Below are 19,519 nucleotides of genomic sequence, written 5' to 3'. Positions count from 1 at the left end.
ACTAATAACTTAACGCTAATACGAGAATTATGATATTTGCGAATCACGGATTTTAACTATAGTTTTATCTCAAAAAAAATGATTATGTTTACAATTTATCAAAGGTAACGAGCTATAGTCAACGAAACGGAAAAATAAAATAATTTTATCGGGTTTAATGAAGGTGAACGTTAGTTTTTAGGTGAAAAATGTTAAACTTAGATTTATACATAATTTATTTATGTTAAAATGATTTTATTTGATTTAAAATAATTTTTAATAATCTATTTGGTTTATTTAATAATAAAGACGACTTAAAACAATTCGGTTCATTTCCGGTCGTACCCGGACTCAACTTTAGGTTGGGTTCGTTTCCGACATGGTAAAAAGTATTATATTTTAGAGAGTGAGATGAAAAGAATTAGTTTTAGATGTTGGATAAATAAAATAACTAAACCGAACCGAATTAATACATAAGCGAGTCAAGATCGTTTTTGATGAACTACACTATTGTTAAATAAATAATATAACATTAAGTTCTAAACGACACGAACAAGCAGAAACTAAAAACATACCCGGAACAAGAACTTAGATAATAAAAGAAGAAATCTTGAATTTCACGGTTTGACTTCATAAATCAAAGTAGGTGAAAATCACCAAAATGAGAAAATAACAAGAATCTTTTGTAAATTGAGTTGTGAGGAAATGGGAATGAATGGAGCTCTATTTATAAGTGAAGTGAGCTAGAGTTGTTTCAATTGTATTAAATTGGTCAAAATACTTAATGGGTCATGAATGCCATTTAAAACTTGTAATTGGTCATAAAAATTAAATTGTAACCTACAATTTATATTCAAACACATTTATTATCATCATAAAGAATTTTGACCAAGATTTAAATGTAGTAGGAATGTATTTTTCTTCATCTTTTAAAACCAACTAAGTAAAAAAAATGTGACATAATTAAATAATAATAAAAAAAATGTACATTGGTTATACGTAAGTAATGTTATCTATGCGACATTTGAATAAAGTATATATATATATATATATTAGTAATGGTTAATATATTTAAATAACTTTAGGAAAAGCTATTACATATGAAATATGTAACATATGATTGTATTTATAACTAAGTGGATCACCTCGACTAATAAAACGGATTAGTTTTCAAAATATATTTACTCTTTAGTCCTTCAACTTTGAGGTGCAATCTATATGAAATAGAATTTATATAACTTGGATATTTTTATATTTTACCCGCACAGTTTGCAAATTGTTTTATCTTTAAAACATTGACTTTCGTTAATTGCGCAAAATGAATTGAAAGCGACAAATGATAACCGTAAATCCTCGGAATTCAATACGAATAGAAAATGAAGGTATGATAAACGACGAACAAGAGTACATTAAAATGAAAAACCAGGTCGGTTTAACGAACACAATACTAACTCAAAAATGACGAATGTCACTTGAAGTGAAACTTAAGAATCTTTTAATAATATATATATTTATAAACAAAAACCGAAAATTTGAAATGGGTCGGGTTTTCAGATTTGAAAAGTAACGAATGTTACAGTTTTTGCCTAAAAGGTCTGCAAGGGGCTTACGTCTGCGGGCGCGCAGACATAAGCTTCTGAATACTGTTTGTTTTTTTAGAATAAAAAGATCTGAAAAATGCTTTTTAGATAATTAGACATAAGCTATTGTTCAATTTCTTCACATCCTATCAACACCCAATGCCCAACACCACCACCACCCACCGTGCGCCACCACCATCACCGTCCACCACCACCATCCACCGTCCGCCACCACCACCACCATCGTCCATCACCATCACCACCCACCGTCGGCCACAACCACCGTCCACTACCACCACCCACCGTCCGCCACCACCCACTACCACTGTGACATCCCTCGATTTCGGGTCAAATTGTATTTATTTTGTATTTGTTTTTATGTTGTAAACCGACCCGATTTATATCCTGAACATTTCAAATATATAAAATATTGGATTTTATGTTACTAAACCATTCCCGCTTGTCTAATTTGAAAAACCCCTTTTACGGATTCGAAAACGGACTTAAAACGCTCAAGATACATCAAAAACGAACTTCCGGACGCGAACCGACGTGCTGACCGCAGATCAGCAGCAGCCCCATTTTTGTTTTTTTTGTTGTTTTGTGACTTGTCTTGACCCCTCTTGCATGCAAACCTTGATATCACACTCCATGCTTAACCCTTTCAACCTACCCTATATATACACCCTTATCCCCTTCATTAATCCTTGCTCATTCATCTCTTTCTCTTCCAATTCTCAAGCATTCAAAGGTGTTCTTCATATTTTTTTGACAGTTGGACTTTCTAAAGTCAAACTGACCATAGTCTTACATTATAATCAACTTGTTAACACTTATTTATACTTGAATATTATTATACAACATATATATATAATAGCACCCTTTGTACCTTCGGTGGGCATTTCTCCGATCTCGGTCGGTTAAGTGTCCGGCCCATAAGACAAAGCTACATGGAGGACTCGTAGTAGTCCTTGATTATATATATTTTCCGCATCTAACTATCAAACTTGTTATACTTGTTTAACTTCTGCTCATCTTAGTTCTATTTTACATTTTGAGTTCCATGGTTATGGGTTTGTAAAGACTAGCCTCGGTTATTCCGTAAATAGCTCCAAACCGGAAGCCGAACTCTTGTTTACTAGTTTGTTTAAATAGTTGTATAAACATGTTTTATGTAAGATTTGAGTTTCTAAAATCATTTTAATTAGTTCCATGGTTATGTGTTTGTAGAATCTAACCTCGGTCTTATCCCGAAACAAGATCCGAACCGGAAACCAAACTTTCGTTTAAAGACTTTGTTGTTGACTTTTTGTATGTAAGACTTTGGTATTATTATTTATAAATTATTTTACAAGTTCTATGATGTTTGGACATGTGGTAACCATTCTTGGCCTTATTCCAAGATAAAAATCGAACCAAACCGAACTAAACCAAGTTTACTCGCTTAAGACACACAAGCGTGTTTTTAACCATTAAAGCTTATATACTTCTTTAAAAATACTTTATAAACTGATTTTAATTATTTTCACAAAGTACTCGGAATGTTGAATCCAACTTGATCCTATAACAAAGTTTGGACCGACTAAACCAAACACTCGCTTAACGGACGTTGTTAGTTCTAAAACAATAAGAACTATATACTTGGTTAAGTCTCTTTAAGATTTATTGAGTTATCTCATACATTTATTATTTTGGGAAAGTTGACTTTGGGTTTGGTCAAGTCACCAAGACCCGAACCGACTACCCGAACACTCGTTAAAACCCGTTTTAGTATCTATATTATAAAGGAACTTGCTTTCTTGCATTTTTACCCACCTTATTACTTAACATAGGTTGAGTAAAATTAAGGGCTAGATACTTTAACTCGGTTTCGAGTAAACTTACATTTTTAAAGGATTATTATTATAATTTCTTAAATATTTACATTTTAAACCTTAAAATTTAAATTGTTTGCATTTCTTATCATTTATTTTCGTTTAAAGACTTCCAAGACAACTTTTCTAATACAAGACTTCTTCTCCTTTAGGCTTCGTTCGTTAAACTCATCGTTCCGGTTAATCTCCAAATCATCAAATCTTTCAAGTTTATTTCTTGAACGTGAGTACTTTCATCCCCCGTTTTCACTCTTTTATATTTTAGGGGTGACATTGCAAACTTATTCAAATCCAAATGATTTATACTTGAGTCTTAATCCACAAACTTTATTGTATACTTTACTTAAATAAATGCTCGATTTGGTGATTATATGCTTATATGCTTGAGTGCTAATGTGTTTACCGCTTTTGGATGGTTGATTCATAAATCCAAGTATATCTGGCATCCCCTTATAGAAAGGTGTCGTTAATGTATTCTTATTAACGATTTCATACAAAATCCGAGTATATTTGACATCCCCTTATAGAAAGGTGTCGTTAATGTATTCTTATTAACGATTTCATTTATCTAAATTGTTGCTATTATTTATTGTTTTGTATACAAGTTGTGGAATTTCATATTATATATCTATTGTTCAAAAACTATGAAATTGCTCACCAAACTTTGTGTTGACAAAATCTATTTATGCAATGTTACAGGTTTGACTTTAGGTTGACTCGAGGACTTGAAGAAAAAAACGTTATCGAGGCTATTAGGATATTAGCAAAATGAACATTATATTATTTACTATTATTTGAATTCGGTTATTGTATGAACAAGTTATGTGACTCTTTGTGTTTTTATGAATTTAAATGAGTTGATTAAATATTGTCACTTAATAGTGTCGTGTGCGATGAACAATCGGTTGCGCCCCGACGTTTCCGTCATGGTCGGGGTGTGACAACCACCGTCCACCACCACTATCCACCACCCACCATCGGCCACAACCACCGTCCACTACCACCACCCACTATCCGCCACCATCACCGTCCACCACCCGCCACCTCCACCGTCCACCTCCCGCCACCACCACCGTCCATCACCGCCACCAGCCACCGTCGTCCACCACCACCACCCACCGTCTGCCACCACCACCCACCACCATCGTCCATCACCACCACCAACACCATCCACCGTCTGTGTAACGCCCCAACCCGGAACAGGCTAACGTGCCACTATTACAGATATCAAATCAAAGCCACAATCCAAATTACAATAAATCAAAGCAACGTAAGTCATATTATTAAACCAAAATGAATTTACTTTTTAAAATCTTGAAGTTCATTAGTCTCTCTCATCACTAACTCCTCCGAGTCTCGGATTACTTGTAAACAAATAGGAAAAACACAACAAAGAAAATACGGCTGAGCAAAAAAAATTGCCCAGTAACGGAAAGAACAATCTATAGGTAAGGACAAACGAAGGAAAAGCAAGTCTAAAAACTTTGTTTCAAACTCGAAACCAACTTTTTACTGACAAAAATACTAAAAATAAACTGACGCATAATCTGACACCTGGTCGGAACAAAATCAAACGCATACAGAAACATATCAGAATATATACACACATCAAACCACGTGACTACACATATCCAGAACTCAAAAGTCACGTGAGAAGGAAACACCCATGAGCCTAAACAAAATAGACTAGTACACAGCTAGCTAGTCCATGCACCTATGGGACGGTGAGTATGGCGTGTACCCATTATTCCATCTCCACACAACAAACGCAAACTCAGAGCTAAGATCGATCTATACGCCTCTAGGGGCCAAATTAGAGACGCCGTGAACTTTTATTACGCACTGCCATGATAAGTGTATGCCGTTGACGCCCATACGACATTTCAGACATGCTCAGGTGACAGAATACAAAAGCTAATTTCATATAAATATGCAACAAAAATGCTACTAACGGAACATACAATAATGAGTACAAAATTACATGCTACAAAAATAAATATAAAACAAACCAAATAAACCGAACTCAAACTGAAAAGTCCGCACTACAAAGTAACGGACACCGAATATAAAATGGAATATAATTTATACTACGAGTAAACAAAAACAGAAATCTTACTACAAAGTAACGGAATATAAATAATACTAAGAGGAAACAAAAATAGAATCCGTACCTTAGTTGAATTAGCAAAAGCAAAGTAGGACAAAACAAGAAGTCAAATTGTCGTTACAGGAGCAGTTTAAAACCTACACTTTATTTACACCAATTTTAAATTACTAAATTGTGTTACTCGACTGGACTTGAGGGTTCGATAATTTATCCGGCGACGGATTCATAACGTTTGTTATAACAAATATTAATGAAAACCAATACCTTGATTTATTATCTAATAAACTGTGAAAGAAATATAATTAATAATACCAACTCACATAATTTCTTCAATCATGGTGTGAGTGGAAACATAAACTAAGTGACACAAAAAGCTTTAGAAAATTTTCTAAGTTCATAAACATACTAGTTAGATAAAATGTAAACTTGGTTATATATATATATATATATATATATATAGGAGACGGTTCAGTGGAGAAATGAAATTAAAGTGAGAAATTGGAGAAATGAATCCTGACCATTAGATATAATGATCAAAGACTTACATTGATTATGGCATTTTTGTAATAATATGCATATGTTTTTAATGAGTTTTAATAGAAAAGGGTAGGGCTGTAATTTCGTTGTTATAACAAATATAGAAACTCATAAATGTTTTCTAGAATCCCATTTACTCTGAAATAAATATACACCAGTTTACAAAAATGCATTTGTTAATACAGATTCCTACGCAAGGAACGCAAAACACTGACTCTGAACCAATTGACCACCTATACAAACTCTTATACAATGTGATATGTAGACTTCTACACATGCAAACATGATGGAGTTACCAACATTAGTTGACGTTGAGCCTACATAGTTGCAAATGTGTTCCTACAATGTTCTGATTAACCTACACTTTAATGATAAATCCACATAAAATACATTTGTTATTTTTTCCTACACTGATATTATAAACATACACTAAAATAATAAACCTACATAGAATATATTATATTTGTTTATCCCTACGTTGTTATGATAAACATATACTTTAATGATATACCTAAAATAGAATGCATTACTTGTTTTTTTATAATGATATGTTTCGTTTGATATATTTTATTTTGTCAATGCATAGTGTGGTTACGGTGTTTTGGCAAAATATGTTTGTGCATACAACCTACACATGCTTTTATGCAACAAAAACATAAAAATTTCGAACTGTAAAGCATGAACTTATAAGCAACAATTTTTTTAATATGAATCAATCTACATGTTAAATAATATATCTTTATATATTTAATGTGATTAAAAATTAAAACCAAAATAAAACACAAAAAAAAAAAAAGTAAAAAAAAAAACAATAAACAATAATGGATATAGGTATACAAATAACAAAACTAACAATTTATACAATAAGAAAAATAAAAAATATAAATAACAAATGAAAATCGATATATAAATAAATAAATAGAATAACGTGTAGGATGTGTAGTTGTAACTTTAAGTATATATTATGTTATGTGTAAATTGTGTATGGTTTATCTAAAAACTATGTATTGGTTTTCTACATATAGGTACTTGATTTTTTTTTAAATTGTGTAAGTTTTTTTTAAAAATTATGTAGGTATTAACTGAGCATTGTGTAGTGTTTTTTAATATTTTTGCAAATTGAGTAGGCTGTGTAGGTATTAATTTAAGTGTACATAATGATATGTGTAAGTACGTTGTGTAGGATTATTCTATAAGTTGTGTAGGGTTTTATCTGAAAATTGTGTATTGGTTATGTGTAGGCTAGTGATGAAGAGACTTATGTTTTCTAAGTTCGGGATCACCGACATCACCCGTTGATTGAGAACTTGATTCTTGACTTTCAGAAAGTTTTAAAGAATTGGTTAACTTGGTTATACAAGTTACTTTTATGGTGTTTAGTGTTACTTTGAACTAATAACTTGACCATAGTTAAATTTCAATGTATTCGTTTCATTTAATGTAACGTACGTTGATTGTTTATATTGTCAACTTTTACTTTTAATAATGATAAAAACACAACATTAAAGAAGATTAGATAATCATATAAAATGCTATGAGGTGAAAAAAAATTGCACTAGTAATGTGTCTTTATACATAATAATCTATTTAACAAAGTATGTTTGTGGGAACTGGGAAGGAAATGATCTACCTGCCCAAAGTGAACGCGTTTAGTTGATATGTAGGATGGTGTAGCAGATTTTACGTGAAATATGACCTATATCAAAATAATAAGAAATGTAATACGAATAAAGAAATGAATCAGTATGCATTGTTAATTTAATAAACAAATAAGTAAAATAGTAAAAAGTTAATTCATTGTAAAACTTCCATAATGTAAAACTTACCATGTATAAACATTTTAATCTTTACCATTATATACTTGCAATTAATTAAAAGAAAAAAGCAAAAGAAAATTTTTGATTGGTTCAAAGGATTTCTCCAACTTCTCACACTAATATGATTTCTCCATTAAACTCAACCCTATATATAGATAGATAGATAAAGGATATATACAATAATCGTTTATCGTACATTACGTACGAGACACCCTCAGCCCTAGATTTCAAAAAACACACGGTGGCAAATTTGTAAATTATTTCAAATCGTTTCCATCCTAATTAATCGTTGCGTCGATTCAACCGTCGTTACCGACGCCATTTGCAGACACACGCTTCAATTTGCTGATGAGTCTGAAGCTTCTATTAATGAACAGATCAAGTAGTTTTTGCACTTTTAGTTTAGTAATTATTAATTATTAATTATTCATGTTTTAATTAGTTATGTGCCTAAATTTGAAAGTGAATTTAGAACGTATTAGGTGTTTGACGAACTTAGGAGAAATAAGGTTTAGTTATACGTATATATAATATCAAAATGTTTTACACATTACAGTAGATATATTATAATACGTTTTAGCAAATTGACTATATCCCTAAAACGTTTTATCAAATTGACTATATATATCAAAACGTTTTAGCCAAATTGTTTAATACGTTCTAGTTTATTTGCTCATATTTATTTGCTCAAATATCAGAACGTTTTAATACTATTCAAAACATTTTAATACGTTCTGTTTTAATACGTTTTGGTTTGATAAAATGTTTTGATAATACATTCTAGTTTGAAATAAAATTGATGTCTTCTTATACATTTTGATAAAACGTTCTTTATATACGTTTTGAATTAAAAAATAAAATTGATTTTTTTAATACGTTTTGATAAAACGTTCTGTTTTATTTGCAGGTAACGAACATTTTTGATAACCGCCGTATAGTAATTCAAAGAAAATACTATTCGAAACATGATTAATTTAACTATAAAGACCTGCAAATTCAATTAGTTATGCCGATATGGGACGCTCGATTTTAGGGGTGGGTTATTGTACAATAATGAAGAACAACGATTTGGGGAATTGAAATACTAGATTTGGGGGAGTATACTTGTACGTTCTGGACGGAATTACCCTTTTGATATCCACCGTATAGTATCGTATTAATGTATCTAATAATTTAATCGTGTTGAATTGTACATTTTGAATTTTCGCGTACCTAATGTACGATAAGGTATTAGAGCATTCTCATCCAACCCCTCATATTATGTGAGGGTGTTTTTATAATTTAGAGAGTGATTTAGAGTGTTGTGAGTGAAGAGTTTTTATATTTTAGAAAAAGTAGTGATTTTTCTGTATATTTGAAAAGTTACTGTTCATCCCCTATAATTTTTTAATATATTTTGAAAGTGGTTGTGAGTGAAGGAAAGAGAAAAGGTAATGATAAAAGGTATAAAAAGTATTATTTAATTGAAATAGAGAGTGAAAATAAAGTGAGTTTTAGTGTAATTTTTGGTTTGAAGATGGGGAGTAGGATGAGAATGCTCTTAGTGTACGTTAACCGCCCCACATATATATATATATATATATATATATATATATATATATATATATATGCATCCAAGTATTCATAATATGAAACTCAAGTTAGTTTGAACTAAGCAAAACAAAAACGCTTGATTTATTTATGCCTACATATGTTCTTCCAAAACAAAATCTTATATTAAACATTTGTTAGTCGCCGGAATGAAACGGAACTCAAGATGATACTTACGCTCACATGAAAGGTTAACAGGAGTATAATTATTACCTCCGCAGCCGAACAAAACTAAGCGTATCGAGGAGCGAGAGCGGCGAGAGAATACGGATGCGTGACGGTGGCTGAATTGCGGAACAGGACGTCAAATGGTGAGCAACAGTAACGGTGCGCGGCGGCTGTAGCTGGCGTGACAGGCACAAGCGGTAAACTCGCGTGATGGTGATGATTATCTCCGGTAACAACTCATAGCGCTGGCCGTGTATTTCCGGCAAGTTGCGAACGATGGTGGTCGTGGTGAATACGGCAGAGACGAAGGAATGGATTTTATATGTATTTAAATGGTTGGCTAATCCCAAAACTCGTGTTAATTGTTTTTTAATAGGATTAAAATTAAGTTACGGATAAAACTCGTTTTCGTCGGAAGTTACAGCGGAAAAAATAATGCTTATGGTTTCAAATCAACTTTCAAGATATAGCAAAATTCACACTTATCATTGTTTCTAATTTTTTTTTTCATATATTTACGAATTAAACCTTTTTGTTTAGTATTATGTATTTTATATCTTATAATACTAGACTCTGAAGTAAAGATTCACAAAACGTAATCTTAAAAAATTATTATAATTACCATTTAAATTGCGACTATTACAGTTTGCCACCACCACCATCCACTACCATCACCACGTACCGTCCACCACCCACCATAACTGTCTATCACCACTACCCATAATTCGCCACCACCACCGTCCACTACCACCACCACAACTGTCCATCACCACCACCCACCGTTCACCGCCTACCACAACCGTCTGCCACCAATCGTCCACCACCACCCACTTTCACAGTTCGTACACCATACCAATTATTTTAGTAGTTTATAGACGTTAAATAAATTTCATCTACTGTGATATGTATGATAGATAACTAAATTTCAGCTTATGCAGACGCTATCCAATTTATAAAACAAACAGTATTATTTTCAGATTGCAGACCTTCAAACCACATCTTCAGTTGTAGACATGAAATTAAATTGCAGACAGTTTTTGTTTTAAAAAACAAACAGAGCAACATACCAAGAACAACATAAACCACAAGCCACCGCTACAAGCGGTCGGATATAGCACCAATGCACAACCAACAGGTAAACCACAACCATTAAAAGAATCAAACAACTTCCCTCACCCCCTACCAAGTGTCTTCCACACCGCCGCACCATCACAATAGCTCCACGACTAGCAACCTGAGTTTTTGAATAGACCCTTGGTGAACGGTGGTTGCTTTTAGAGAGAGAGATGTGTCCAACCGAACCCATCAGAATTATAAATGCGTCTAATTGAACCGAATTAAAATGATTAAACCCATTAATCGGTTTACCCGGTTCGGTTATTTGTGTAAACCGTTTATGATTCAATTTATTCGACTGAATTCGGTTTGATTATCCATATAAGCAAGATTTACGAAACCAAAAACCGAATTCACAATTCGACTAAATTTTCTGGTTACGAGTACGATTCAACTTTCAAGTTCTTTTAATTCTGTTTTATTTTATTTTTATTAACGCCCCTACGGTACGAAGGCAAGCTTGAAGAGCCACATTACTTTTTTGTTTTTTCCACTTGGCACGTGACTGTCCGAAAGTAAACAATTTGGTGGGACCAGATTTCCGCGATAAGACGTGTAATCCACGTGGCGCCGTGACCATCATTGACCCGACCTTTATTCCAAAACACCTTTCCCCACATCCACAACCGCTCAAACCACTTGTACATTCCGCTTAGTCACTTGTACCATACTCTACACTCAACAACTTCCACCCTGTCACCTCTCACTTTCCGTTGATCTAGACGTCCATTCGGCGACGGTTTTCCATCCACAGAGCCAATCTGCTATTAGTATTAATATTATCATTTCATTACAACTGGTAGTAGTTTTAGATCTTAACCGGCAATATGCACTCGCATCACTTGCTTCTCGAGGAACCGATCCGTATGGCTTCAATTCTCGAGCCTTCCAAGCCTGTAAGTGATCTAATTGCTGCTGTATTAATTGTACTACTTGTATTCATGATCGTCGTGAGTTTGAAATAGCTAGGTTATTAGATGAGGTTTTGCTATTAGTTTACGGTTGTTTTATTGTGTACAAGGGAATCTGATTACTAGTTTAGTTGATTTTAATGCTGCTTGCCTGATTTAGTAATTAAATTCATTATCGGTTCGAATTTAGTTGATTTTTAGTGTGTTAGACTAATTATATCTGCAATTGCTGCGGATTTGGAAATAGTAGGATTGTGAGTAGGAGTGAGCATATGTAGGTTATTCTGCTCCACTGAAACCGATAACTGAAATTCGATTTTTGAAAAATTAACCACCGAAATCAGTTAGATTCAGTTACTTTGTCGGTTTTCAGTTTGTTTGATTTCGGTTGAACACATGAAATGGAGGTACATGAAAATATGAATGGTTCGGTACTTCGGTTAACCGAGGATAAACAAAACAGACCAATAGCCGATTTTCGGTTAGTCAGTTTTCGGTTAATTTTGGTTCAGTTTTGATGGTTTTTGGTTAACTTTGGTTCAGTTTTGTTGGTTTTCTGTTTGGTTTTGATTAACGGTTCGGTTATTGCTCACGCCTAATTGTGAGTGGCTATCATGTGATGATCTTTGATCTTACTTGTTATCGGAAGAGTTATGATAGTTTTTTTGTATTCTTTTGTATTTTGTGAATAAGCAAATATGTTTGATTATTGATGCGTAGAGCTTCTTTCCTGCTATGACGAAGATCGTTGGGACTTTGGGCCCTAAATCTCGATCGGTTGAGACGATATCAAAATGCCTGGAGGCTGGGATGTCAGGTGATTTGTCACTTTCTATTGTGTAGTTCAGATGATGTAACTTGTTGGAACGAGAACTAATTACCGACCTCATACGGTTTGGTAATGGGCTGGGTATTTTAGGGATTACTAGTTAATGTGTATTAGTAGTCTAGTTTATTTCAAATTCATGTTTACATGTAAATCAAGTTGTGTATGTATCTAATAAGAAGTTTGAGCCTAGCTAGGATTTGTTAGATTATCTAAACATTGTAATCAAGTTTTTGAGTTAAGTATTCTTGATCAATAATATTTCGGAGTTTATCCAAGATTGTTTTGTTCTTGATTAATGGATTCATTTGGTGATAAGTTGCCCGGGTTTATCTAAGATACAATTTGACTTTACTGTCAATTGCGTCAAATTCTTGATTTCTGACTTATGACACAAGTTTATATTACTTTGGAGATTAATTAAAGGCTTTTTCTGGATCCATTTGAATAGCATATGTTAGATGTGCTATTTTCCCTTACAAACTTAATTATGTACTGTCCTAATTAGATGTGTTACAGTACTAACTAAGCTGTGTTGGAATCATATACTGTCCGGGCAGTGGCACGGTTTGATTTTTCATGGGGTGACATTGAGTTTCATCAAGAATCACTGGAAAACCTTAGGATCGCAATGAAGAGTACAAAAAAGCCTTGTGCTGTAAGTTTGTCAAGTGCAGAATTCCTTACACTTTCCCAATTCATTATATGATAGTAATATTTATAAGTTCAAATATATTCTTTTATACCAGGTTCTGTTGGATACTATTGGTCCAGAGTTGCAAGTTGTCAACAAAACCGAGAGTCCTATTTATCTGGAGGAAGAGACCTTGGTCACCCTCACACCCAATCAAGAAAAAGAAGCCACTTCAAATCTGTTACCAATAAATTTTAGTGGGCTTTCAAAGGTACATGTGTTAAAGTCTGCTATCCACAAGAACTGTTATATCACATTAAATAATCTCAAGTTGAACTCTTTTAACTCTTTGTAGGCTGTGAAAACTGGTGACACTATTTTCATTGGTCAATATTTGTTCACGGGAAGTGAAACAACATCTGTTTGGTTGGAGGTAAGGCAGCACCGAAGAACATTTCACATATTTTAATACATGCTAAGTTTCTTTATAAACATAGATGTTTTATAATCAGGTTTTTTTGCAAATATTAATTTTTGTTTTTCTGATTCAAAGGTAAATGAGGTGAAAGGAGAGGATGTTGTTTGTCTGATAAAGAATTCTGCCACTTTATCTGGATCACTATTCACCTTAAATGTATCCCAAATCCGTATTGATGTTCCAACTCTTACTGATAAAGATAAGGAGGTGAACTTTCTTTTGTGTTTCCATTAGATATTCTGATGTTTATAACTTATAAGGTTGTTTGGTAGAAACCAATGTTTGATATTATATCACTAATAATTATGTCAAATCATATGTATGCTTGTTGGAGTTCTTTATATAACTGATTGGCTGTTCAATCGTTTGGAAACAAATATCTTCATAATATGCTTACATATTCTAGTTCTTATCTAGCATACATTGCAAACTTCAGGTTATAAGCACATGGGGAATGCGTAACAATATAGACTTCCTTTCTTTGTCTTATACTCGTCGTGCAGAAGACATACGACAAGTAAGGATACATTCACCACTTTTATACTATGTTATATGTGGGTTTATTAAAATTAATCTTGTTTATTTTTATTGTCACTCAGGCTCGTGAATACCTCTCCAAATTGGGTGATCTCAATCAAACCCAGATTTTTGCAAAGATTGAAAATTCTGAAGTACAATGCTATAATTTTCTAGCTACATGTAATTTAATCACCTCTCCTATTATGTCTAACATCAGTCTAAGCTGGTTTTTCTTGCAGGGTTTAACTAATTTTGATGAAATTCTAGAAGAAGCAGATGGTATAATCCTTTCTCGAGGAACTCTGGGGATAGATCTGCCCCCGGAAAAAGTATGTTTCGTTATTATACCGTTAAGTGTGCACTCAGTGCAAATGATAACAAGTCCCAACTTTACGGTTTCTGTGTTTTTAGGTGTTTTTGTTTCAAAAACAAGCTGTTTTCAAGTGTAACATGGCTGGAAAACCTGCAGTAATCACCCGAGTTGTGGACAGCATGACAGACAACTTAAGGCCCACTCGCGCTGAGGCGACTGATGTTGCCAATGCCGTTTTGGATGGTAAGCTTAACTTTGTGTAATTAGGTGTGTCGTGTTCGCTTGTTTAACTTTCACAAACAATTGATTAAACACGAACAATCAAGCGAATGAGGTTTTCTTGTTTGTGTTCGTCCGTTAAGAAAATGAGCGTGTTTGTGTTCGTTTATGTTCGCTTGTTAACAATATAAATGAACGTATCACGAATGTAACTGATCGTAGATGAACTAAATGAACGTATCACGAACATAACTGATCGTAGATGAACGAATATAATTGAGCTAAACCAATTAAAATTAAACGTGAAAAACAATGTGTAGGGTCTAAAATGTTATTAAAACTAGACTGAATTGTAACGGACCTATATATTTCAATGAATATATTAAATATGTAAACCAAAGAACTTGAACAAATGTAAGCGAAGGAACGATCATAAACGATACTAAATGGACGAACGTTCCAGAACCTAAATGAATGAACGAGGCATACGTTCATGTTCGTTCATTTAACTAACAAAAAAAGGTTTGCTATATAAATGAACTTTCTGCCGAACAGTTTATTGAACAAATGATTCGTTTAGAGTTTAGACACCTATGTGTAATATATATATTCTTATGGTTCAACTGAAAGGTGTTTTCACTTTCACCATGTAATAAGTATATGTAGTTAACGGATATGAGATATGAAATATCAAACTACGATCATATACAAACTGTCATGAATAAAGCGGTTACAGCTTTTATTGATATTCTTACTCTGATTCAGGTAGTGATGCAATTATCCTAGGTGCTGAGACATTGAGAGGATTATACCCTGTTGACACTATCTCCACAGTTGGTAAAATTTGTGCAGAGGTAGATTTTTTTAAACCTCATACAGTCATACCATTATTATATATCTGGACACTTCTAATTTGTAGTATAAATCTTATTTTGCAGTCAGAGAAGGTATTCAATCAAGATTTATTCTTCAAAACTACTGTCAAACATGTTGGAGAACCTATGTCCCACATGGAATCGATCGCTTCCTCTGCGGTATTCAACTTAACTTTTTTCAGGCTCTTAATATTGCGCAATTTGTAGTTTTAACACTTTAACGTTCTCATATTATGAGGGGCCTAGTATAGTTTATGTTTTCCTTATTTTGTTGATCAAGGTGCGTGCTGCCATTAAGGTTAAAGCTTCAGTTATCATTTGCTTCACTTCATCAGGGAGAGCTTCCAGGTATATTGTTACAAAATTCGTATCATCTTTCAATAATTATTCTTTTTTTGCTATTTTTATATAAAAAAAAAGGATTATGGGGTGAGAGAGGCTCGAACTCTCGACCTCAGGATCACTCTTTAGCTATGAGACCTACGCGCTAGCCAACTGCGCCACCACCCCTTGATGCTTCCCAAGCTGAATCTTCTTTTGTTATCCGAATGTAGCATTTCAACTTTTCAAAATCTCATATAATATTTGGACGATATTGCAGATTGATTGCAAAATATAGGCCAACAATGCCTGTGATTTCAGTTGTGATTCCTCGTCTCAAAACAAACCAACTAAGATGGACATTAACCGGTTCCTTTGAGGTATGCTACTACTAGAAGTCTAGGATGACTATTGTTAACTTTTTTTGAATTCTAGTGATTGACTCGTATTTAACTATTTATGCTTCTGAGTGATGTTATGCAGGCAAGGCAATCTCTCATCGTTAGAGGCCTCTTTCCAATGCTTGCAGATCCTCGACATCCAGTGAGATTCTTCTCAATTTTCCAAACCCTTTCTATTTTAATATCATATGACCATTCATGTCAACAATTGTATTATTAAAATTCAGATTCGATTTCTTATTTGTGTATATTGTCATTTTGGGGGCAGGCGGAGTCAACAAGTGCAACAAACGACTCAATCTTAAAGATTGCATTGGACCATGGAAAGGCTAGTGGTATGGTCAAGCCACATGATCGGGTTGTCGTTTGCCAAAAGGTCGGTGATGATTCGCTCGTGAAGATTATCGAGCTTGAAGGCTAGATCAATTTTCTAAACCCCCCGAGGCAAATCGGATCCTCGGGTTTTACTCTATTCTCATCGTACAATAATACAGTTCACATGTTTTCATGATGCTGATTACTCTAATAACCCATGATGCTACCTAAACATTATTGTTAAAATCCAATTCATTTTATGTATCAAGCAACTTATATAGAGAGAAAGAAACAAGACCATAGTAAAATAACATAGCAGAACCACCAAAAACAGAACCAAACAACAAACCACTACAAAACAAACCCTAAAACCACCAACTCTTAACCATGTTTAGCTTGGAAATCCTTCATGAAAGCAACCAACTTCTCCACACCAGCCAAAGGCATAGCATTATATATCGAAGCACGCATCCCACCAACCGATCGATGCCCCTTAAGTTGAACCATCCCCTCCTTAGCAGCCTCCTTAATAAACTCCCCTTCCAATTCAGACTTCTCAAGAGTAAAAGGCACATTCATCAACGACCTCACCGATTTCTCAACCGGCGACCGATAAAAACCACCACTCCCATCAGTAGCATCATACAAAATCTGAGCTTTCTTCACATTCTTCTTCTCAATCTCCACCAACCCACCCTGCGCCAACAAATCCTCAAACACCAACCCACACATATAAATCCCATAGCACGGCGGAGTATTATACAATGACTTATTATCTGCGTGGATCTTGTAATCCAACATCACGGGAGTAATCTCCTGCGCGTTCCCAATCAAATCCTTCCTAATAATCACAATCGTAACCCCCGACGGACCAACATTCTTCTGAGCACCCGCGTAAATGATCCCAAACTTCGAAACATCCACCGGCTTCGAACAAAAGTTGGAAGACATATCCGCAATTAAAATCCCCTCTTTGTTCTTAGGCACAGGGTATTCTTTAAACTCGACACCATGTATGGTTTCGTTCGCACATATATGCAAATATTTAGCATCCTCATTCTGATCCAGTGTCTCAAAAGGCGGGATCCCCGTGTATTTATCCGATTTACCACTCCAAATCACTCTAGGCTTGGAGTACTTTGTTGCTTCTTTATACGCCTTATCGCCCACGATCCGGTCACAATGTAATCGACCGGATCGTCGGGTTTACACAAATTAAGCAGCACACTCGCAAATTGCGTAGTGGCGCCGCCTTGAAGGAACAACACGGCGTAATCTTCGGAAATGTTTAATAATTTCCTTAGATCTGATTCAGCTGTATCAATAATCGATAAAAAGTCTTTACCTCTGTGGCTCATCTCCATGACACTCATACCGGCACCACGCCAGTTGTAAAGCTCCGATTCGGCTTTCCGGAGGACGTTTTCCGGCAGCGTAGCGGGATCGGCGGCGAAATTGAAGAGGCGGTCTTGGGCAGCGGCGGGGGTGGGTGGCGCTACGGCGGGGGCGGTGGATTGGGAGCATTTGATGGAGATGGATTTGGTGGCGCGTGTGATCGGAAATGGGTTGAAGCCGGTGGTGGTGGTGGTTGTTGGGGTTTTGAGGATGCTAGGGTTTTTGAGAAGGAGGGTGTTGGGGGTGTTGGCTGACGTGGCCATGGCTCGTCACGACTAAATAAGTTTCATGTCTCGCAATCAACGCCCACGAGTAATTCATAAGTCCTTTATTCGCGACGAGTAGATTATAAGGTCAAATTAGTCGCGACGAGTTAACTACTAATAGCATGAGTTAGGGTGTGACAGTTATTGTCAAACTTGGCACTTAGTTTATCTTTTAAGAGTATTTTAACATTCCTCATCAAGTGATAATTACAACATAACCTTTACTTATTATAGACGGATCACATGTTAATCAATATTATTAAACTTCAATTAAGATTCATTAACCAAGATGATACTATGAAAGTTTAGCTAATAGTAAACATAATGTGATAAATCAAAGTAATAGATACAAACATGATCAAATTAAAAAAATCTAACCAATTTAGATGACTAATCTTTGTAAATTAGAAAAATTATAAACATTAGTGGTTTTTTATTATAATATAATTGCTAATGACTTATTCCAATAGCTTAATCTTCTTAATCTTCAAGGGTTGGATGGATGAGATAATTCCCTTATTAATTGTGGTGAAAGTGAGTGGGTGGAGTGTATTGATTGTTCCTACAAGTCCATTAAATGTGGTGGATGAGCATTCAATTTATAGAGTAAGTTGGGCACCTCAACACGGCCGTGGAGAGTTGGGCACGACTATGGTGATCATTTTGTCTTGTCGTAATTAATGCTCGTTGTCATATGGTACAGCAGAAGAGTGAACATGGCCGTGGTAAGTGTAAACACGCCGTGGTGAGTCTGGGAGAGTCCAAATTTGTCATTTCTCTTGTATTTTCAACATGGGGTGCGTTGAGGTTAACATAGCCATGTTGAGCTTCAGAATCTTCTATTTTGTCTTTTGCTCTTGTTAACATAGGGTATATTGAGGTTAACATGACCATGTTGTGACTACCTGAATTTTGTCCTTTCTTCGTATATTCTTGACATGGCCATGCCTTAATTCACCATAGGGTATGTTGAGTCTGTTTTCACAGTTTTTTCCCGTATATCAGCTCGTTTTGTTCTTTAGGGCTATTTACTTATAGATAAAAATTATAAACATCAGTGGTTATTTATTCTAATATAATTGCTGATATTATGCTTATTATGAGATACTTTAGTGCTGAAAAAATGTATAAATTATTATACATCAATTGCGTTGTGTTATGGGGTCAAATAAAACAACTATAAAAGAATGATAGTTTTACATGTGGATTAAAGACCAAGTTAGGGAAAATAGAACTTGGAGACCAAGTATGTGTTGTGTGGGGTAAAAAAAATAAAAA

General features: G+C 34.5%; 1 protein-coding gene, 1 non-coding gene and 1 pseudogene across 2 annotated transcripts; 1 reads left to right on the top strand and 2 right to left on the bottom strand.

Annotated features, from left to right (window-relative positions):
• Positions 1-11,570: 11,570 nt before the first annotated feature.
• LOC143582934 (pyruvate kinase 2, cytosolic-like) lies at positions 11,571-16,794 on the top strand. The gene is made up of 16 exons (XM_077065392.1): positions 11,571-11,664; positions 12,400-12,496; positions 13,066-13,163; positions 13,255-13,410; positions 13,495-13,572; positions 13,693-13,824; positions 14,054-14,134; positions 14,217-14,288; positions 14,376-14,465; positions 14,548-14,692; positions 15,434-15,522; positions 15,607-15,702; positions 15,824-15,891; positions 16,145-16,244; positions 16,348-16,407; positions 16,534-16,794. The coding sequence occupies exons 1-16, from the start codon at positions 11,596-11,598 to the stop codon at positions 16,684-16,686; spliced, it is 1,584 nt and encodes a 527-aa protein (XP_076921507.1). The 5' UTR covers positions 11,571-11,595; the 3' UTR covers positions 16,687-16,794.
• Positions 15,969-16,053, bottom strand: TRNAM-CAU (transfer RNA methionine (anticodon CAU)). The gene is given in 2 exon segments: positions 15,969-16,004; positions 16,016-16,053. It is a non-coding gene; the product is annotated as a tRNA-Met (tRNA).
• A 94-nt stretch (positions 16,795-16,888) lies between the features above and the next one.
• LOC143582935 (phosphoserine aminotransferase 2, chloroplastic pseudogene) lies at positions 16,889-18,238 on the bottom strand (annotated as a pseudogene).
• Between the last annotated feature and the right edge of the window lie 1,281 nt (positions 18,239-19,519).

Source organism: Bidens hawaiensis, unplaced genomic scaffold (assembly GCF_021521415.1).
Source record: "Bidens hawaiensis isolate Kalapana, Puna unplaced genomic scaffold, B.hawaiensis_p1.1 tig00032067_1, whole genome shotgun sequence".
In the NCBI taxonomy this organism is placed as follows: Eukaryota; Viridiplantae; Streptophyta; class Magnoliopsida; order Asterales; family Asteraceae; genus Bidens; species Bidens hawaiensis.
The sequence above is the reverse complement of the archived record's forward strand: the minus strand, read 5'-3'. Positions and strand labels throughout refer to the sequence as shown.

Bases quoted from the DNA above. Each gene is read 5' to 3' on its own strand.
- LOC143582934 (XM_077065392.1), top strand. From the start codon at position 11,596: ATGCACTCGCATCACTTGCTTCTCGAGGAACCGATCCGTATGGCTTCA. The intron at 15,703-15,823 runs GTATTCAACTTA...TTGTTGATCAAG, and splicing joins AATCGATCGCTTCCTCTGCG to GTGCGTGCTGCCATTAAGGT. The intron at 16,408-16,533 runs GTGAGATTCTTC...TTTTGGGGGCAG, and splicing joins TTGCAGATCCTCGACATCCA to GCGGAGTCAACAAGTGCAAC.